Source organism: Glycine max, chromosome 20 (assembly GCF_000004515.6).
Source record: "Glycine max cultivar Williams 82 chromosome 20, Glycine_max_v4.0, whole genome shotgun sequence".
NCBI lineage: Eukaryota > Viridiplantae > Streptophyta > Magnoliopsida > Fabales > Fabaceae > Glycine > Glycine max.
In genome coordinates, this window is record NC_038256.2 from 44,395,636 (window position 1) to 44,416,422 (window position 20,787).

Genomic DNA, 20,787 nt, shown 5'->3' on the forward strand with positions numbered 1-20,787 from the left:
TTAAAAATGTATCATGACTTTTCTATAATATTTGAAGATATTTTTTAGAGATTTAAAAATAATCCTTCCAAACTTGCTTCCCCTACTTGCTAAACGTGTTTCTAAAAAAAAATAAAAAATAAAAAATCTGAACGTGTTACTAACAAAATCACTGTCAAATCTCATCACCACCGGACATTGTTAAAAATAAACAATAAAAACAAAGCCATTTCAAGTTTTACATATGAATGGACACTTATTGAATAGAAAATTCAATTATACTGGAGTATATAAATAAAAATACAACTGTAAGTAAACTTAATTTAATCAGTGAGATTTGTTGATCGACGTTAGTGGATGGCATTTCTCCGACACTGGACCAAATTAAGTGTTTGTATTGGTAATAAATGGGTGATTAAATGGTGGTCGTTCATCTGCCTTTTTATATTTGCTGAGTTGGAGGTAGACATGAAAGTTTCAATACATTATTTTCTTTGCACTCAAGTAGCAGTACCTTAATTAGTTTATCGCAAATGTTAACCATTACTACAAGTATATTGGCTAAGATGTTTTTATTGGAACACAAAAAATTATATTGTCTGTCTTTTTTTTTTTTTTTTTACGTTTTCCAACAATTTATATAATAAATATTTTTTTTAACTAATATTCTTAGATTTCTGAATTAATCAAACTCTTAGTTTATCACTCCTATATACAAGTAGTTATTTTGTGTTGGCCGCCGAACTTATGAGTTATGTCTTGTAAGAGTCAAAAATGTTTTGTGAATCTTTCGAATTGGGCCAGGCAGCTGCCACAAAGCAATTGTTTTTTCTTGGAATTCTCTGAAGGCTGTAGTTTCAAAGATCATCTTGGTTAGTCCAAAATTGGGTTCATCTAATAATGCAGCGCGTGGCTACTGTGAGATATCAAGCTATTACTAGTGGCTATTATGGTCTTATTATCTATATTACCACTCATTATAAGTAAGGATATCAATTTGGATATAAGTATCTGGCATCCTCAATTTTCTTATTTATTTTATATTTAAGACTAATTTTAAATATAAAAAAAAGAGACTAAAAATAAAAATAAAAAGTTTTAGAGGACTAAAAATATGTGATTCGATCAGTTTCCATTTGAGGGTTATCCGGTATGACAGTTGATATGGACATTATATATAATTCACATTTCTTTTAGAGAGAACAATAAAAGTTGCTATGTTTCATTTTCACAATACATGAATGGTAGATACTTCTCTCTCAACTAGTAATTATGTAAACATCAAGAAAAAAAAAAGTATCATATTTTGTACTTCACATTCAACAGACAAAACATGTTACAAATTAAATTAATATGAATTTCTGGAGACATTATCTATGTTTCCTTTAACACATGTTACTCATGCATATGGCCTAGCTTTTCCCTCCTGCCATTACATTCTCTCCCTTTAAAACCAAATTGAATATTGGCGATCAAATTTCTTTTGGGTCACCTTGCTCCCCACATCAGAGAGGCATCTAAATTCAATCTTTTCACGATTATCTCCTTTTATGGGACTACCACCAATAATCTTTGAGCAAATTTCACTTACAAACCCTCTTGGTTTTTCCATGTCTTCATCCTCATCAGAATCAATCAAAATATTATTCTCTTCACCTGCAAGACGTTTCCAAACATGGTTTTTGGTCACATTCTTTGGCGGGAGGACTATATTAATATTACCATCATTTGCTATGGAGGGTGAGTGATGTTTGTTTAGCTGATCATTGGAATCAAATATGTAAGTAGGGGTACTTGTAGTAGAAAGTGAATAGAAACAAGAAGATCCTTGTGATGCTTCAGATGATAAAGAGCAAGGTGATGGTGATGATGAAGTTGGAGAGTTGAGTGAACTTCCAAAGCCTTGTATTTCATTTGTTATTTTGAGAGCCTTCAAACGTGCTTCTATGAGAGCTTCTTCATCCTGTAAAAGCTTGAGTATTTGCTCTGATAGTTTTAGCATTCTTGATCCCCAGTTAAACCTGAAATAAATAAGTTTAATCAAGTATAGGAATGAAAATGAAAATCGAAATCATGACTTATAAGAAATTTAAAGTATACTATAAAGCAATATATGAAAATCAACTAGCTCCCATGTTTTCAATTTATTATTTCATGTCAAGGTAATCCAACTACACATAAGCGATAACTATGTAGCATCATTTGCTGCTTTATATTGATACTCGGACACAACTTGTGCTGGAGTTTTCTTGATTAATAAATTTTGACTTTGGCTTTGGAAAAAAAAATCCAACTACTACATCAGAAATGTTACCTCTTCTCTTCTATATGGTCAGATTAGTTTGAAATATAAACATCATCGAATCACTATTTAAGTATATTAAAAAAATTCCCTACAGCAATTTAAACCTTACATGTTGCCATTTTTCTTCCTACACTGACACTTGTAACTTTTGTCTTTCAGTTTCCATCCTAATATGCATTTTCATTATCTCTCAATTTTTAAAAATAAACAAATTGTTATACACCATTGAATGTGATTTACCACAAATTAATGGATTTTTATTTAAAGTTTACCCTTTTTTATCAATATGAGTAAAAATTCCTAGTTCTTCAATAATTTCTGCATCACATTGAAATTCTTGAGCAAACTCTCGAGTACCATGGGTCAACAAGAATTCCAGAAGAACTAGTGCTTTGTAGGATTGCTTCCATTGATCCCAATCAATGTTATACAACCTGCACTTTAAATGATATAGTAAACAACCAAAGGATATATAAACTCTAGAGGAATGACACATTTATTATAAATTTGAAATATATAATAATGCTAGCTTAAAAACTTAGGCAAAAAGGGTGCCAATGAACAAGCATACCTTTTGTGAAGAACATCAACAATCCTCCAATATTCATCTACGTCAAATGATGCCTCCGCAATTCTAGTCATAGTTTTGGCATGAGGGCAGCAATCATCCTTATTTGTTGCTTCCTCAGCCAGCCTAATGATATAGTATTATATGTTAATGCCCCTTAATCTTATAGTAACCAAAGTCTTTTGGAAACCATGAATATGAATTAACCATATAAGAGTTACATTTATATATTAGTAACTTGGGTGAGTACAACATATATAATATTATCAATAAATTGTACATTACTATGTTTATACACATACACACAAGCACTTACATTTCTGCTTCAGAAACATCAGTAAACGCCATCCTAGCAGATTTGTACTTTTCTTGTAGGAAAGTTGATGTCTGCTTTTTTATTTGCCCTAGGAATAAGCTACCCATTACTACTTAGATCAAACTTTCAAGTGGTTGTTTGTGAATATAGTTCTATTAACATTGGTTAATAAAATATGATACTCAATGGCAAATAAAAGAGGAGAAACCATGGAAGTGAATTGATTGGTGGCTATAAGAACATATTAATTCATGGATAGCCAAAATTATAGCTCAGACAAAGCAGGAATAGTGCTCATTGGTGAAAGAAAAAAAGAGGAAACGAGAAAAGAGAGAATGGGCCAATAATAGAAAGTTGACCGAATATAGTTTATGAATTTGCCTATAGCCATAATTTTTGCATAATATTGCCTTTACTGAAAACTAGGATCTTCACACAATAACGACCATCAAGACTCACACTTCTATTGATACTAATTTCCCCTATGATCTATCCTTTTCTTCCCTGGGTTAATCAATTCCTTCCCAAGGCAAAATCATTGAAAACACATTTTTCATGAAGTAAGAGTTTCTCATTGTGTGTATTATCAAACATTGAAATATAGGGAAAAAGTCTCAGAACAATAATTAGACAAGTATAATGCTGTAAATCTAATTAGACAATTATTAAAAAACCCTTTAATATACAAATTATTCTTATAATGAATAATGTGAGAAGTCTAACTCAACTTCAAAAGTTAGCTCAAAGAGTAAGGATTGCTCCTCATTTATATATTTTAATTTGACTTTATTTTTAGGTGATGTGGAACTTAGTTATTTTTCAATAATTATGCTTACATTTTTTCTCATTAATATATAAAATCATTAAATAAAAAATTTAGTGCAGGTTGTTAATGCACTCATAATTAACTCATTGGTTTTTAAGCTGAAGAATATCATGTTATAGAATAAGTTTACATTTGTGAGTCTTTGCCGTTGGATATGTTATTAGAAAAATCAAGCATTGAGGTTTTTTTACCAATACTTGAATGTATATTTAAATTGAACACATCATCAATCCGGTCAAAGCACTAGATCACCGGATCAATGATCAAATTAGTGAATTACTAATTAATCTGTGCGCTGCTAATTCTATTTGGGGTCCAGGAATCAAGAGAGTGAGATTTTAGCATATTTTGTTTAAAAGTTTGCATAAACATTATATGTATAAGATAAATATAATATATGTCGATGCTATGTCATTTTGGACGCTCTGGAGCAGTGGCAATGAGCGCTTTATCCTAGTACGGGACGTTGGGCAAACTACAAGACCAATTCGATGTGCAACCTAACTCGATCAGGCCACCAGTTCCAAAGTTCGGGTCAAGTTGGGTTTTAAAACAAGGATTGAATATATTAATAACAAAATCAACATTTTTACATAGTATTTGTCATTTTTTTATTACTAACATATTTAAGTCAAAATGGAAATCACAAATTTCAAATTCTAGACCTCATCAATCTCATCTAGGACAAAATTACAAATATTCTACATATGTTTTTATCAATTTTAGTGATGATTAATTTCCGTCGAAAAATTTGATTAATCATTTTTAATGAAATTTTTTCTTCTAATCATTTTTTTATCACAAAATTCAAATTGAAGACCTTATTTAATAGGATTGAGTCCAATATCACTCAGACAAAAATTATAATTTAAAAGATTAAATAAAAGGAGCAAATTAATATTCATTTAAGACAAAGGAAAATATCCCTTGGAAAAATTAATAATTAAAAAACATATTCACATTTTTTTTCACTATTCTATCATTCATTGTATCATTAGCATCTTTAAGTAATTTGAGAATATCATAAATTTTAAATTTTGAACTCATATTTGGTTGAAACCATAAATATCTTGAATTTGGGAATTATTTATACTTGCGTAGTCGCACCTCAATTATAACTATTTTTTTAAGGTATTCTGATTATAATTTAAACCTTGAATAATGATGAAAATTAAGATTCACTAAGAGAAAGGGCAAATTGCACATGAAAATTTCATTTACAAAAAACACAAATCAACACTTCTATTCAATAAGAAATTTTCTCATTCTCTATAACTTCAACATCTTTAAGCCAAGATGAGAATCCAGGCAACAACACTTTAATACATAACTCAACATAAAGACAAATTCATAATTAAAGACACAATTTTACTTTAAGCTAAAAACATACTACATGATATGGTAGTTTTCACAACCACCAACATCATAAATAACTCACAATAACAATGAATTAAGAAATAATCCTTTAAAGCTCTAAAGCCTTAAAGCTAGATCCAATGCCCTCACCATTAATAATAACCTAATTGAAAACTCAATTGTTGTCGATGGGTTTATCCAGTAGATCGATATATGGCTTAGTTCCATCAATAGGAGAAACCTCCATCTCCCCTTGGTGGATTGGTGGAGCAAGCAAATGAGCCGTTTCAACATAATTATTGACAAATTGTGTAGCCTGTGGTGGACCTTGAAGTGATTGTGAAGCAGCAACATTATGTTGGATAACAAGAGGAAATAGGTTTGCTCTAGATTGAGGCATCACCATAGGTTGTTGGGGTGGTGCCTGGAAATTCATGTTAACAAAGTTTCTTGTTTCCTGCATCACCATTGGCCTAGGAAAATTGGGCCGCAAAGGGTTGGGAATCATTCCTCTTTGAGAGTTGACATGGCTTGATGAATAAAGATTTCTAATGGCAGGGTTTTCTAGAGTAAAATGAGACTCAAAATGGGCTTTGAGTGCTTGGTAGCTAGGGAAAACATGGTTGCACAATCTACATCTAAAACCATTTTGGCTGTTTTGCCGAGGGTCTTGTCCAGAGTTGAAAAAACTCGGCTGATAGCTATTGTTAAAAAAATTGCTGATATTCATGGGCATGGTTTTTTTTTTTTTTTTTGAAGAAAAGAATTCACAAAGAGCAAAGCATGAGTGAGCACTTCAGGCACTCAAATAGATATTTATATATGAAAAAAATGTTTACACACATTAATTGCATAAATGAACATTTTAAAATTTAATTAATGTTTCTTAGAATATTTAATAAATTTCTAAATATGAAAAAAAACCGTATAAAAAGTAAATACTACGATAAGAAAAATAAGTTAAGAAGAAAAGTGTTTAAGATAAAAAAAAGTTTAACATTACTGACATAATAATTTTGTGTATATATTTTTATAAGGAATGGCCAAGTTACTTAAGAGTAAATCTTGATAAAGTTATTTCTTTATTAAATAAATTCAATTTAACACTTATACATTATCAAAATATAAGTAAATACTGTCAATAAGATTACAAAACTACAAATGTGATATTTATTTGAAATTTGACATGTGCGACCATTGAATTAATATCAAAATATTCAATGATTGAATTAATTTAGTTTGATATTGTAAAGTTATTGAAATGAAAAAAAAATAAAGAGTTATTGAAAGGGATAACTTTACCAATAATTACTCTCAAAGTAACTTAAATCTTCTCGTTTTTATTTAATAATTAAATTCTTTTTTAAACTCAAATATTGCACTGTTTACTCTTTGACATACGCATTCATGATAAAATCTGTTACTATTCAATTGAAATTACAAATATTTACTTCTTTTTTGAAGATAAGACAAACATTTATTTAATACTTCAAAATAATTAATAAGGTGTATTAAATAAAGTTTATTAAATAAATTCTTACCATACTTTGTTGTTAATATTCAATCATTTTATACATAATATTAAATGAAAAAATAAATATATTATATTTTACCAATATAAAAGTATTTAATATTTTATTTTTAATGAATAAAAAATAAATATGATAATGCTAAATTATTATTCAATTAATATTTACTAGACACTGTAAGTGGAAAATGAAGAAATAAATAAATAATTTATTGAAGTGATAACATCGCTCTATCATGTGCATTGTCACTAATTAAATTTCTAATGTATAATGTCAAGTTTCGGAATATACTATCCTTCAAAAGAATAAAGTTATTAATTGGGATTCTTTCTTAATTAGTTTCTTTCCCTAATTTCATTATTATATTTCCCTTCATTTTTTGGTAATTATTAAAATTTTTATAGTTAATGTATCAACTAGTTAATAAAAAATTAAAAAAATATACAAAATATTCCATATCAATAAGATTTGTCTGAAATTATTATAGTTTTTCTGACATGTAAAAATCTAGGATAAATTAGCCAGATTCATGTCTTCTGATATTTTATAATATTAATAATAATAATAACAATAATAATAATATTTCCTTTTTATATACTGGTCACATTTTATTTATTTTCTTCCTTTTGTAAAGGTTATTAAGATTTTTTTAATGTTTGAGTCATAAATGGGATTTAAATTTTTTCAAAGCATTCCAATTTGGTTTATCCATAATTATTAATTAGATAGACCTTTTGGCATGAAACAATTTAAAGACAGATTTTAATTAAATTGCGGATCTCCTACCATTAAAGTACAGAAAACAAAATCTTTTATTGTATGTATAATAAAAATATAACTCGGTCGGTTAAAAAAAAACTCTTTTTTTAATCTCTATACTTAATGATATCCCTTTAATTAGTCCCTTTACACATATGATTTTTCTTTTTTTTAGTCTTCATTTCATTTGTATAACCTCATTGAGCACCTTAATTTAGTAATTATTTTTTATATTAAATACTTTTTTTCATCTACAAAACTTAAACTAAATATTTTACTTAAGGAATCTGATCCAATTCCACTTAAAACAGCCACATATTGATAAAAGAATTTTTTTAAAACTATAGAAACTAAATAATTAATTAACATTTTCGCACCTCATTAAACATTCAACTAAATCAAATCAAATTAAGTAAAAATATTAGTATAATTAAATAAGTATAACAAATAAATTTATATTTTAATTTGGTTTAATTACTTATTTAGTCCTTATAATTATATATATTTTTCTTTTAGTTCTCATACTTAAAATTGCTTTTTTAACTGTAAACATTATTCTTTTAAGTTCTTATACATATGCTATTTTTAATTCTTTTAGTTCCTATAAATTTAGACATTAGAAATTAAAAGTGATTAAAAATTATATATAATAACTAGAAGGGATTAAAAGTAATACATGTATGTGTATATTTATTTTAATAAAAATGTAACATGTGTAGGGACTTAAATGAATAATTTTTTTAAGAAAGTAGTCAGTGAAATTTTTTAATAGCTTACTTATTAATAGATCTGATAAATATTTTATATCAATGTCATGGGTATAAAAAAAATAATTTTTTTTAATTATAAGAACTAAAACGTAAAGTTTATACAAATATAAAAACTAAATGAATACTTAATTTTTTTAATTTTTCACACAAATATAATTTTAGAAACTCAAACTCAAAATTCTTATTGTGATAAAAAAAAATGTTTTCAGTCTGCTTGTAATTTCATTTAAACTTAATTTTGGTCTATATACTTTTAATTTGACAAATGTAGTCTTTAACTTTTGAAAAAATATGAATCTATTCCTTTATCATGTTTAAACTTAATAATTAGTGACAACTTTTTATTTACACAAAATCGGAGGAAGGTCAAAATTCACATATTATCTGATTTTTTTTAAAAAAATAATATCAATTTTAAAAGTACAGGATCATAACCATATTTCCCCCTTTTATATATATGAAAATTCCATATATTAGCAGCCTATATATATGTAATGTGTCAAACAAAAATAAAAAAATCAACTAACAAAATATTCATTTTTTTTATAAATACACTTAATATGTCAGTCACACTTTCACACTCCCTCTTTAATTTATATTTTTACCCCTACCTGCAAAATAATTTGCAAAGAAAATATTATATAGTCAGTATATTATATGATGATAAGATTAATTACCTTCTTTATTTATATTTACTTATAAGTTTAATTGTATTTTTTATTTCTTAGGTATTATAATTGTGTAATTTTGATTTCTTATATTCTAATTATGCAAATTGAGTCCTTAATGTATTGTAATTGCACAATTTTTTATATGACAACTAATGTTTTACCTGACATATATGCTAACCTTCTTGTTTTGATCTCTTGCGATTTTGATATCTAAGAGACCAAAAGCGTTATTAAGCCACACAAACATATATGTATATTAATTGTCATTTCATCAACATATCATCATTACGTCAAAAAATCTATGAAATATTCAACAAAGGATCAAAATTCCACAATTACAATACCTAAAAAAACCTAATTTTCACAATTAAAATCTTGGGGACAAAAATCAAAGAATTGCACTATATTATGGATAGAAAAATAATTAAGCCTTACTTATAGAATCAATTAATATTTAATATTTTATGCATATCTCGTGCATTGTATGTGTACTTTTAAAATTAAAAAATACTTAAAATGCATAAATTAAGTAACAAAGATTTTAAATTATGATAAGAGATGCATCATTAATTTAAAAGAATTTAAAATTAAAAAATCGTTAATTATTTAAGTAGATTAAGATATTATGCCATTTTAAAATAAGTATTAATTATTGAATTAATATAAAGAAGGTGAATTTGTAAGTAAAGAAAAGATCAATATTAATGATATTCTTTTTGACACTTTTTTTAGTACTCTCTTTATAATTGATTAAAATTTATTATAAATCATCAATTTGGGTGGGTCATACTCCTCATTTAATGATCTTCTCTCTTAATTTAGCAATATGACATTATGATCCATCAAAATTAATGATTTTTTTTAATAAATTTCAACCAATAACAAAAGAGTGTTAAAGAAAATGTCACTAGCATTTATAATAAAGAAAATATTAGCAACTAAGATTGCAATAAGTTTTATCATATTTTAAAAAAAAACTAAGATTTAGAGAAAAATTAACAAAAATAATTTTTTTGAAGGTAATTAATTTGAGAGATTTTAAGAAACATAAAAGAATATTTTTTTCAATGGAAAAGTCATATGCTTTTCAATTAAAAATACCTAACCTTTAGAATGCAACTATAATGTCCTCTAAAACAAGAGTGAAATTTAAAAACTAAAGTCTAAAATTATATCCATTGATTAAAGTATTAATAAAGTATATATATTGTCATAAATTATATAGTTGATTTCAAGTGTCCTCTAAAATACACTCTATTAAGTAATAAAAGAAAAATATACTCTAGTATGTAATAAAAAAAAAAGGTAAATAGTGATATTCGTCTTTTGAATGTGTAGAGCACCGACAAATTCGTATCCGAAAGATGAAATTTTAGAACAACAAACAGATTATGCTTATTAATAAATATTATGTTTATTATGATATTTGTTCTAACTTATGTTTGCTTGGCTTTTTTAAAGTACTTATTGTAGTGTTATTATGCATGCAACGATTAAAAGAGGAGAGAAAGATGAAGATTAAATTATATTTTGAGTAAATAGTCAACTTCGTTCATGAATGTGTAGAATATTGACAAATTTGTCCTTAAATGTGCCACATAGACTTTTTCATTAACGATAATGGATGAAAGTTAACGACTAGATGAATTTGTTACACTTTTTTCCACTTTCGGAGACTAAATTATGCTTACTATTATGTTTGTTCTGACTTTTTTTATTTTTTTAAATGTTTATTATAATGTTATGCTTATAATGATTAAAAAAAAGAGAGAAGATAAAGATTAAATTATACTTTAGTAAATAGTCATTTTCATCCCCGAATGTATAAAACGCTAACAAATTTGTGTCAGGTAGGTTTTTTTTTTTTTCATTAACGCTAACAGATGGAAGTTAGCATATGGATGAATTTGTTACACTTTTTTTATTTTTGAAAACTAAAATTTGAATTTTTATTTTTCGGGAACAAATTTGTCAACGTTTTACACATTCAAGAACAAAAATAACTATTTGCCTCCCAAAAAAAAACTCTATTAAGATGTGGAATATGCCAGAGTAGTAGTTGTCTTGGAAGAAAACATCAAAAAACTACAGGAACTTCCTTCAACTTTTATGGGTATAAAAAGTACAAGATTGTAAGGCCAAGATTTTTATTTTTAAAAAATACAAAATATATTGGGCTAAATTTCAGATACATATTATATACAAGAAGAAAAAACATTGATAGGAACATCATTCACTAGTCTTCCACGCTTCTCGCAAGAGCTCATATCGTACAACCTTGCGGCCTCCCTTAACTAGTGCAAGCTTTTCCTTGGATGAAAGTGATGAGTCATCCATACCAAGAGCAGAAAGTGGTGAATCCAATTCATCAAGTTCATCATCACTGGTATATAACTTTTTGAGCACAAATGACCCAGTTCTTAGTGAAGTTTTGTTTCCCACTTCTTGTAGCTTGCCCACAACCGAAGAAGCTGGAGGTGGTGCATAGAGCGTGAAACCAGCAGGACATGGAAAGCTTGTAATGGCCCCTTCACCATCCTGAATATCCTAAAATAAGAAAATCCAATAAAACAATCCTTAGGTGGACATAGAATGTAGACATTGCAATAATCAACTCCTACACCACAGTTCTTATGAGTCACGAGAAATGCTAGCAACACCCTCTCCGATATTCTCTTTTTGACATTCTTTTACTATTGTTCTAAATTTAAAGTACAAAATTTGGTGGGCCTCACTTCTTATTTAAGAGTTTCGGCCATGATTTTGTAATTTTCATTATTTTTACCAATAGTAACAAAATGTATTAAAAAGAGTGCAATTCAGAGTATAGTGCTAACACTCTAATATTTATTGCTTATACTCAAACAGAGCAAAAGCATGCTAAAAATTAACCAACCTCGTTGTCCAGGGCGTCATACACAGCATCAGGGATAGGCCCTGGGGAGAATTCATCGGGAACAAAATTGTAGACAACTCGTTTTATTAATGATATACCAAATTTAGGACAAACCTGCAGAATTTTTCTCATAATACAAGTTTAGAATTAGTTTCTCAAAAAAACAAAATTAAGAAAAGAAAAGTCAACAATAAAGAAGTTTGATCCAACCTCTTTTATCATGGACCCATCTGCAAGCATGTCCAATGGAAGCATCATTAAATCACTTAAAGCATTAAGGAATTGGAAAGGTTTGAAGGATGATTCACATTTGGATTCATTGTTTTCATTGCTAACTTCACGAGAGTCACTATCATCAATGCTAAATAAATCTGAAAGCCATCTTGACCAGTCACCAATCTGAGTACAGATAATAAAAAGTTACTCAAGAGAACGAACATCATATATGACATATATATCCTTCATGCAATAGCAACCAAACTAATTTTATTAGGTAAGGTTGGCTACATGGATGTATCTACGACATTAAGCTCTATCAAGCACCAAATTTTCAGTCAAACCATTTAGTGTAAGGTTTTACTAGATGTTTTCTCAAGTTTTCTTAGGTCTTTCTCCACCTTTTTTGATTGAACTAACTTCCATTTGATCCACCTTTCTCACTGAAGCCTCTACTGGTCTTCTTCTCACATGATCAAACTAAGCGAGTTTCCATCATCTTCTCTTCAGTTGATGCTATTATAACACTGATAAATACATTCATTCCTACTCTCTTTTCTTGTGTACACACTCATTCACCTCAGCATGCTCATTTCTGCTACATTCATTTTTTATTTTATTAGCACTTCATCGCCCAAAATGCCCACTACCTACATCACTAATTATATAACTTAAAATTTATTCAATTTTGTTTTTGTGCCATCCTGCAACAATTTTACAGGCACAATGTACAGAGTTTGTATAAACAAAACTTGAGAAAGACATGCTTTAAGATCAGGAGCTGCCAAGAAAAAAAGAATTCCATAATGCTAAATTAATGCTAATTATGAATACATCCAAATTCAAAAGCTTTGAATTTTAAGTGTCTTTCAAATTTTGAATGAGGTTAATGAATCCAAAATATACTCTCGAGCCATCAATTTTTTTTTTTTTTGTAAATTGCTATAAATTTTTTCTGACCTAAAAATAAAATGAGTTAAAAGAATTAGAGTTTGTCTCTAATATCCACTCCCTATGTTTCAGTAGCATTTGTTTAAGATTCAACAACTGATAGGATTGTGTTTGTTTTTACTTAATTATACTAAAGCATCATAAAATACTTAAAATCTTTGATCAGCAAGTAAACTTTCTCAAAGTCATCCTAATGCATATTGCTGTGGGTGCAATGGAAGTAAGACTTACAGTGAAAAATATATAAAGATTAAGATTAATATTGTGTTATTTAAAAGAAGAAAGAATGCATTAAACAACTTCAGTTTCATAACTCACAGCATTCTTCAGTTGTGCACCAGCCCCAAAGCCTGATTTTCCAGCTGGAATAGGAAGAACCATAGAATCACTAATGGGATCTGATATAGGATCCATGGGCATCTCTTCAGCGGATTCACGAAGAATAGCATTGAACATTGCCACATCAAGTCTACTAACCAACTGCTCCATTACCTACAACCACAACAACAGTCCTATTTCAATCAGGCTGCAGTTTATTTTGTTTTTTGTCCTTTTAAGATTGGAACAAATAGCCCATATTATCATTCAGAGAAAACAAGAACATGTACATCTATACAACCTGGAACTTTTCAAGAATAAATCAATGATATTAATAATTCTACATACACAAAATATTGATCAGAAGTAAATAACAAAGAATAAACAGATGAAAAAAGCCTATGTTTCCCTCAACTGTCAAGAATCAAATTAACCCAAAAGCAGGTCTAGAACAGTTTTTATCTCTAACAAGTAGGGTCTCCTCCTAATGAAATCCTTTGATCCTAAGCATGGATAAAGAACATCTAATGTAAAAATTCAATTTTTATATTATGAAGAATTGACATGGTGAGGATTAAGTCATGACCACGTGTAGGGATGGAAATAGGTCAGACCACTCCATGGGAGGCTATGACCTAGCCTACATTAAGCCCAAGCCAGACTAAGCCTTCTTTGGAAATAACCTAGGCTAAGACTTTTATAAAAGTTTATTTGGTTAAAAAGGCCTAATTTTTGGTCATTCAAAAAGCCTAAGGACTAAAAGGCCAACCTTTTTTTTACCAAAAGATTAACCTATTTAGTTATGCTTACATCATATAAACAAGCTAGACTCAACTCTTATAAAGTCTAGTCTACCTATTTCTACCTCTATTTGATACTTTTAGTAGTAGTTCTAATTTTCATAGTTTATAGTTTGTTTTACACTTTTTACAGAGTTTTTTTCATTGGCCTATTAGTAGATTAGTTTATTTAAAGATAGGTCACACCTACATAAAGCATTAATATGAAATAGGCTTTTAAGTAGACTAATAGGCCAAACCAAAAGCTTTTAAAAAGGCCAGACTCGACCTAAAAGAAAGCCTATGACAGCTAAAAGGCTAGGCTTAGCCTTGGATTTTTTTAACATGCTAGTCTCATTTAAATAAAACCTTGTTTAAACTAGCCTATTTCCATTCCACCCCAAACCACATGGTCAAAGAGGATCTATTCCATGTTAAGAACCAAATCAACCAGAAGCTTAGGATCTATAAAGCCATTCAATCCCATCTGCCTACATAATATAGTACAAATAGTCAACTATAAAAAAACTAAACAGCACACAATCCAACCCCAAAAAACTAGTCATGGACAGAAACCTATATCGCATATGTTGATTGTTAAAAATAAAAGAGAAAAACAAAATGAAGATACTTTAAGGTTTGGAGTAGATAAGCTCTAAAGAGTACAATGATATAACAAAGTAAAGAGTAAAGACAGCAGTAAGCCTAAGACACCACCATCTTCATAAAGCAATGGCAAAAGTTACTTTAGTTTTCTCCTACCTGACAAAAGTGCAGACTTCCCCCTCATGGTTTCTATTTTAGCTTTTAATTTATGTATACTAGCATCTTCACATGCACATCAACACCCCCCCATCCCCTATATAAATTTAGAGAATAAATGATTTTGTTCTTTTAAACAAATACCCCCAAATCATAACTTCCAACATGTCAAGATAATGTTTATCCACCAGTGACAAAGATACCAAGCTATATGTTTTTTCATATTATATTACTACATATACATGTACATCCGTACACATGTATAAAAAGAAGAATGTCATGAAATCCAGCATTGCAATACATTGCATCAAGGAATATCAATGTTAAATTGTACCAATCTAGCTATCACTAGCAAGCAGCCGCACTCATGCCCTCCAGCTCGAAGAGGGCAAATCCTTTCACATGCATCCTTGAAAGCTCTTTTCCATAAATCAATAGAAAAACTTCCCTGATCTTGATCACCAACACGATATCTTCTCTCATAGGCTTTCCTAGAGCTAGAGTTCTTAGCAGCTGCAGATTGCATATATGGTGTAAGAGTCTGGGGACAACAAACACAAAAATATTAGGAAAAACTACAAGTGGTTCAGTTTCAGATCAAAGTTTGCAGAGTGGAGATCAAGATGCAGAAGAATCAGAAGAAATACAAGAAAATGAAGGGTTAGGATTCTACCTGCCACCACACAGACTCAACAATTCGAGAGAATATCCATGCTTCAACCTTTTCCAATGCAACTAAAAATGTTTCTGGATCTTCCCATCTATGAAAATGTTTTTCTGTATTGTCTTTTTCTTCTTTGTGAAGAGTGTTACCAGTTCCATCACTTTCACTGTTGATGGATGGACCATCACCAAAGTGTATATTCTCAACTTCTTTGCTCACAATTGCTCTCAGCAATATTAAATTTGAGAACCAAAATGTCAACCTATTCATGATTAAGAAGTTTGTTAAGAAATGGTATGAAATAAATGAGCGTAATGAAAAGTATCAACAGGTCTTTTTGAAAATGATGTTAAATCAATCAAATTTCAGTAGATACAACAATCGAGCCTTGTCCCAGTAGTTGGGGTTGGCTACATCAATCAAACAATGCTGTTGTGTTCAAGAAAAGGCCAATTTTTTACATAAGCGAAAAGAATTCCATTTAGTATCTTAGATCAATGCATTCTTAATGATTTTTCATAAAGTTTTCTTCCTTTACCTATTTTAAAATTTTAATTTAGTTCATTTGATCCATTTTCCTTATTGAAGCCTTTGTTGGTCTTCTCCTAGCAACACCAAGTCACCTTAGATGAGTATCAATCATCTCTTCAAAAGGTGCTTCCCCAACTTTCTCCTACAGTCATTCACAATCTTAACTTTTTTGCACGCTCAAACTTCAATAGACAAGAAAACACTATAGCAGATTCTCAAAGATAAATCTCCTTGTCAGAAAAGGAAGTTAGTTATATTAGGTTCAGCTTTTATCGAAGATTCTTGCTGCACTTTAGATTCATAAGAACAAGATCTTCAATTATATGCTCCTGAACTTTTTTATGTCATTTCAGCATAGTTAAAAAAAATTATGAAATCGAGTTTTACATACCTTGGAACATCATTTCCACATGCCTTAGAAACCAAAACAAATCCCGAGACAGCACTCTGGGCTGCAGTAGCCATTGTAGCTGGGGACCCAACTCTACAAGCATGGAAATAGAATCTAGAAAGGCGCCGAGCAGGTGCATGGACCTTGTTTGATGAGCTACCATGTTCAGCAATAACTGAGTACATTGAAACTTCAAGAGCAGCGGCTTCCCTCAGCTCTTCTCGAAGCATTTCAACCTCAGCCTTCAATTCAGTTTCATTGTTATGAAAGCTTCCATTCACATTAACGTCTTCATGGCAAGCAGTACCAACATGAACATCATTCATAGTATTAATTTCCTCGGCCTGATTATGGGTCTGACTGCTGATGAACAGCCCATAGTTCTCAGCAGATTGTGGAGGAGATTTTACATTTGTCACGTCCTCTGTTTTATCATTCATCAAAATACTTGTTGGATGATCATGTAATTTCTTGTTTAGCAAATGAGTAGTACTATTGAATTTCCCTTTCTTTGTAGAATCATCGTCAGATAAATTATTAACAAGCTCATTTTCTAAAAGTTCATTCCTCATAGTAAACTGTTCTTGTCCTTTCCTTCCCTCCTTCGTTTTCTCTTTGTCGTCCATAACTCCAGTTTTAGAAACACCGCTAACTTTCTCCAGAGAATCTTTATTAAATCTCCGATCTCTTGTGCCATCTTCTTGAGTCATGCTATCCTCTTGAGTCACTTGAGACCGTAAAGATCTTTCAAAGTTTGGTTTACTACTAGATGAAATGTATGAAGGAGAATATTGTTGAATGCTTTTTCGAATTTCAGAACTTGCATCAGCAAGTTTGACACTTTCCTCGGAAATTTTAGGTAATAAAGGCCTTCCATGGGAAGCATTTCCCACATCTGAGCTCAGAACCATAGACGAAGAGGGAGATATGATGCCACTGGATTGTGTGGATGGTTCACCCTCTGCGTTTCCAAGTAAGCTAGCAGTAGTACTTTCTGAGGGTAGAACAAATTCTCCATGAGATCCTTCTGTTCCTCTGCTGATTTTGGTGCTGTCTGAAATCAAATGGAGGCAGGCTATTAATATGGAAGAGCAGGACAATTGTGTTTCTGTATAAGTTATCATTGGTCTAGAGATCAGATAATCAATAGAATAACTGCATCATCAGTAATGCGTCTGCATAGTTCTATCTAGTTCCTTCCCTATATATTTACTTAAAATTTAAAAAGGATTACCTGTCAACAGATTTGGAGTTCAAATATTTGGACATTTTATGTTGGAGCTAAATTAACAATTAAAAACCAACCTTAAGAGGTTATTGATATACAATTGTGTTATGAGCATACAAATTTACTACAGTATAATAATGTCATCTCATATCCTGAATATAGTAAGATCAAAAGAACATGAATTGCAGCAGCATACTGCATGCCATTGCATGTAGGCATACCTTCACAATCATACTGCATACCAATGCATGTATGCATACCTTCACAATCATACTGTATACCAATTAACAACTAAACACAATAAGCATGCTGATGTATATGATCAATGCATACCAAAAGTAATTAGGAAAACAATCAATACCATAACCAAAAGTAAAGCATCATAGTGGTTTTTTGTTGAGAAAAATCCAGCTCAATAAGGTGACAGCAAGAATTTGAAGTCAACTACTACCAAATCATAACAATGATCTGATAATGTCCATAAAATGTAAAAAAACAAAGCCTTTGAAAAAAGAGTTGATGGTTTGATCTATTTGCATTATGCACAATTAGAAGATAAAAAACTTTAGTACTTTTTCATTTAGAGAGGCCAAACCTCCAGTAATCTCTGAAGCAGGTCTGCTAGTTTGGGAGGTATTTGAAGGGATGTCATCACTGTCATCATCAGTAAAAGAGGCAATTTCAAGATTGTCATCATCTTTTAGTGATTGTGATACAGATTCGCTTCCTTCCTTCTCTAGTGACAATTCTTTTGACAAGCTGCTGCTTGGTGATGAGCTGGAACTCTCTATATCAAATGGCTGAATATTAACATAAAGAAATGGCTGTGAAGAAATCCTGGAACTCTTCTTGCAGTTAAACTGAATGCTTAAGGCTTTAGTTTCCTTAATAATTCCAAAATCTGCAAGGTTTATTGTGGCTGATCCCAACAGTTGACTCTTTACTGTCTTGTCATACAAGTAAAACTCTAAGCAGTTCTTCTGGAAAGTTTCACGGTGTTTGCCTTTCTTGGATGCTTCTCTACACATAAGAACTGAAAGCCTGAAAGATTCATTAAATTCAATTTTCCCATTGCCAGCAGTGGATGGTAGGGACCCAGAATTTTGATCTCCATTTTCCCATTGCAGTAGTACTGTTTGAACTGATCTCAGTGATTGTGAAGGGGGCCATGGCTTGATCTCCTGAACATGGATGATGTAGTGAACTTGGATTGAAACACTTTTTTTACTCTTTGATCTTATTCCCAGTACCATCTTCACAAAAAAACACCACTACTATTCTTGGCAACTATGCTGACTCACTCTAAACGATGAAACCTAAACACAGAACAAAAATTAGACAAAAAAGAGATGTTCTAAAACATTCCAGACACATTTACCTAACATAGTTACTAACAAAGAAACAAACAACACATGATGCCAGAAATGACAAAACCAAAATAAATTGTGATGCCAATGAACCATGCATTCTTATTGAAGACATATTCGTTAACACCTCAAACAAGAAGCAAAAAGGCAGAGTGAGACTAATTCTAACTTTTCTCCTTTTTCTATATTAATAAATAAGAACTCAAATAAAACATTGACACCAATGAAAAAATATTTTAAGGTAAGAGACAAAAGCTACCGAGTGGAATGATGATGTCAGAAAGAAGAAACCAGATATCCAGATTCTAGAGGAAACAGCTAAATGCATGCAAATGGTAGAAGAAAGCATAAACCAACACTTAGAAAAAATTTGATAAAGCTGAACTCAGCTATAAGCAAAGTGATCAAAAGAAAACCAATGTTGGAAAATTAAATAATGATTAAGAAATAACCGAACCAGTTAATTAATGCAATTCAAATCTAGAAGGACAGAAGAGAAAAAAGAAGCTAACTTCGAATGATATCAACGAAAAAGAGGACCAATTAATTGGGCCCAATAAAACTGATAGACGATGGGGTGGGACCCATTCGAAAAAAAAAAAAAGGAAACGCGAAATTGGTATGAGCAATGGAAGAAGACGAAAGTGATTGTGATTGATTTTTCAATTGATTGGAATGAAAGAGGTCAAAGGTTGAAAAACTGAGAGGCTAAGAAAAGGAAAAGTAGAACTGAAGGAAATACCAGAACTGAACAAGAAAAGCGTGTCCTACGCACAGAGGGACATTTTTTTTACAATATTATTTTTATTTTTTTAATATATTAATTATTTTATCTCATTTTTGTAATCTCATTTTAATATATAACTTTATGTAAAAATATTATTTTTCATTTATTTCTAGAGTAAATTACATTCATACCACATGTGTTTTTTTTAATTGCATTCTCCATTTCTCCATTTCTCATACTATAAAAAAATTTCTTAATTGTTTAACTTACGTTACACCTCGATTTTCTTTCATAAACACTCTTTAATCATTTAACAGAAAACAAATACATGCTGATCACATAACTTTTGATGAAAATTTATGTCTAAAATACTCCCACTTCTTCCTCATACTTGCACCCCTGCATTTTTTTCAAATTGCACTCGTCATCCCTCCTCTTTTGCACCTTACAAAAAATATCTTACTTGTTTAACTCACATTACACCCAGACTTTTTACCTCCTAAACACTATTTAATAATTTAACAAAAAGTAGACGCATGTTGGTCACATCACTTTTAATGAAAATTCATGTCTAAAATATTTTTATCTTCTTTCTCTTAACTCTATACAAGACATAACATCATTTTCAACCTGAAATTTTTTTAACACTCTTGTTTTTTTTGTTTCTAATTAGACGTGAATCCAACTTTTTGTTGGATATGAACTCGCCTTGTCAATACGCAAATGTTCCTTCTTTTTTTTAGTTCAATTTTTTTGGTGTGAGTTGGATCGTTTGGTTGTTACATTTTTGTTAGACGTGTTCCCAGCAATGCCTATTGATTGAATATGATCATTTTGCTTCAAGTTTTAGTATTTTACTCATGCATTTGTGTTTTTAA

The 20,787-nt window shown here is 30.1% G+C and overlaps 2 protein-coding genes across 5 annotated transcripts; both read right to left on the minus strand.

Moving 5' to 3' along the window:
- Positions 1 to 115: 115 nt before the first annotated feature.
- On the minus strand, positions 116 to 3,275 carry LOC100781726 (epsin-2). Its single transcript, XM_014772629.3, has 4 exons — positions 3,169 to 3,275; positions 2,856 to 2,978; positions 2,557 to 2,718; positions 116 to 2,000 (listed from the first exon to the last, which is right to left on the minus strand). Exons 1-4 carry the CDS (start codon positions 3,273 to 3,275, stop codon positions 1,427 to 1,429), a joined length of 966 nt encoding a protein of 321 aa, XP_014628115.2. The 3' UTR covers positions 116 to 1,426.
- Positions 3,276 to 11,156: 7,881 nt separating this feature from the next.
- LOC100782261 (uncharacterized) lies at positions 11,157 to 19,916 on the minus strand. Of its 4 annotated transcripts, none has more exons than XM_041013398.1 (9): positions 19,695 to 19,916; positions 18,411 to 19,131; positions 16,588 to 17,641; positions 15,675 to 15,927; positions 15,336 to 15,542; positions 13,461 to 13,634; positions 12,186 to 12,374; positions 11,976 to 12,089; positions 11,157 to 11,626 (listed from the first exon to the last, which is right to left on the minus strand). In XM_041013398.1, the coding sequence occupies exons 2-9, from the start codon at positions 19,066 to 19,068 to the stop codon at positions 11,309 to 11,311; spliced, it is 2,967 nt and encodes a 988-aa protein (XP_040869332.1). In that variant the 5' UTR covers positions 19,069 to 19,131; positions 19,695 to 19,916; the 3' UTR covers positions 11,157 to 11,308. The 4 variants fall into 4 exon arrangements, with proteins under 4 accessions (XP_040869332.1, XP_040869333.1, XP_040869334.1 ...); XM_041013399.1 differs by having other exon boundaries at positions 19,640 to 19,916; XM_041013400.1 differs by having other exon boundaries at positions 19,442 to 19,916.
- Between the last annotated feature and the right edge of the window lie 871 nt (positions 19,917 to 20,787).

Coding starts and splice junctions, on each gene's coding strand:
- LOC100782261 (XM_041013398.1), bottom strand. CDS start 19,068: ATGGTACTGGGAATAAGATCAAAGAGTAAAAAAAGTGTTTCAATCCAA. Junction 17,642..18,410: donor TGCTTCAGAGATTACTGGAG/GTTTGGCCTCTC, acceptor ATTTGATTTCAG/ACAGCACCAAAATCAGCAGA. Junction 15,543..15,674: donor TTGAGTCTGTGTGGTGGCAG/GTAGAATCCTAA, acceptor TGTTGTCCCCAG/ACTCTTACACCATATATGCA.
- LOC100781726 (XM_014772629.3), bottom strand. CDS start 3,275: ATGGGTAGCTTATTCCTAGGGCAAATAAAAAAGCAGACATCAACTTTC. Junction 2,979..3,168: donor GATGTTTCTGAAGCAGAAAT/GTAAGTGCTTGT, acceptor CTATATCATTAG/GCTGGCTGAGGAAGCAACAA. Junction 2,001..2,556: donor ACTCATATTGATAAAAAAGG/GTAAACTTTAAA, acceptor TATTTATTTCAG/GTTTAACTGGGGATCAAGAA.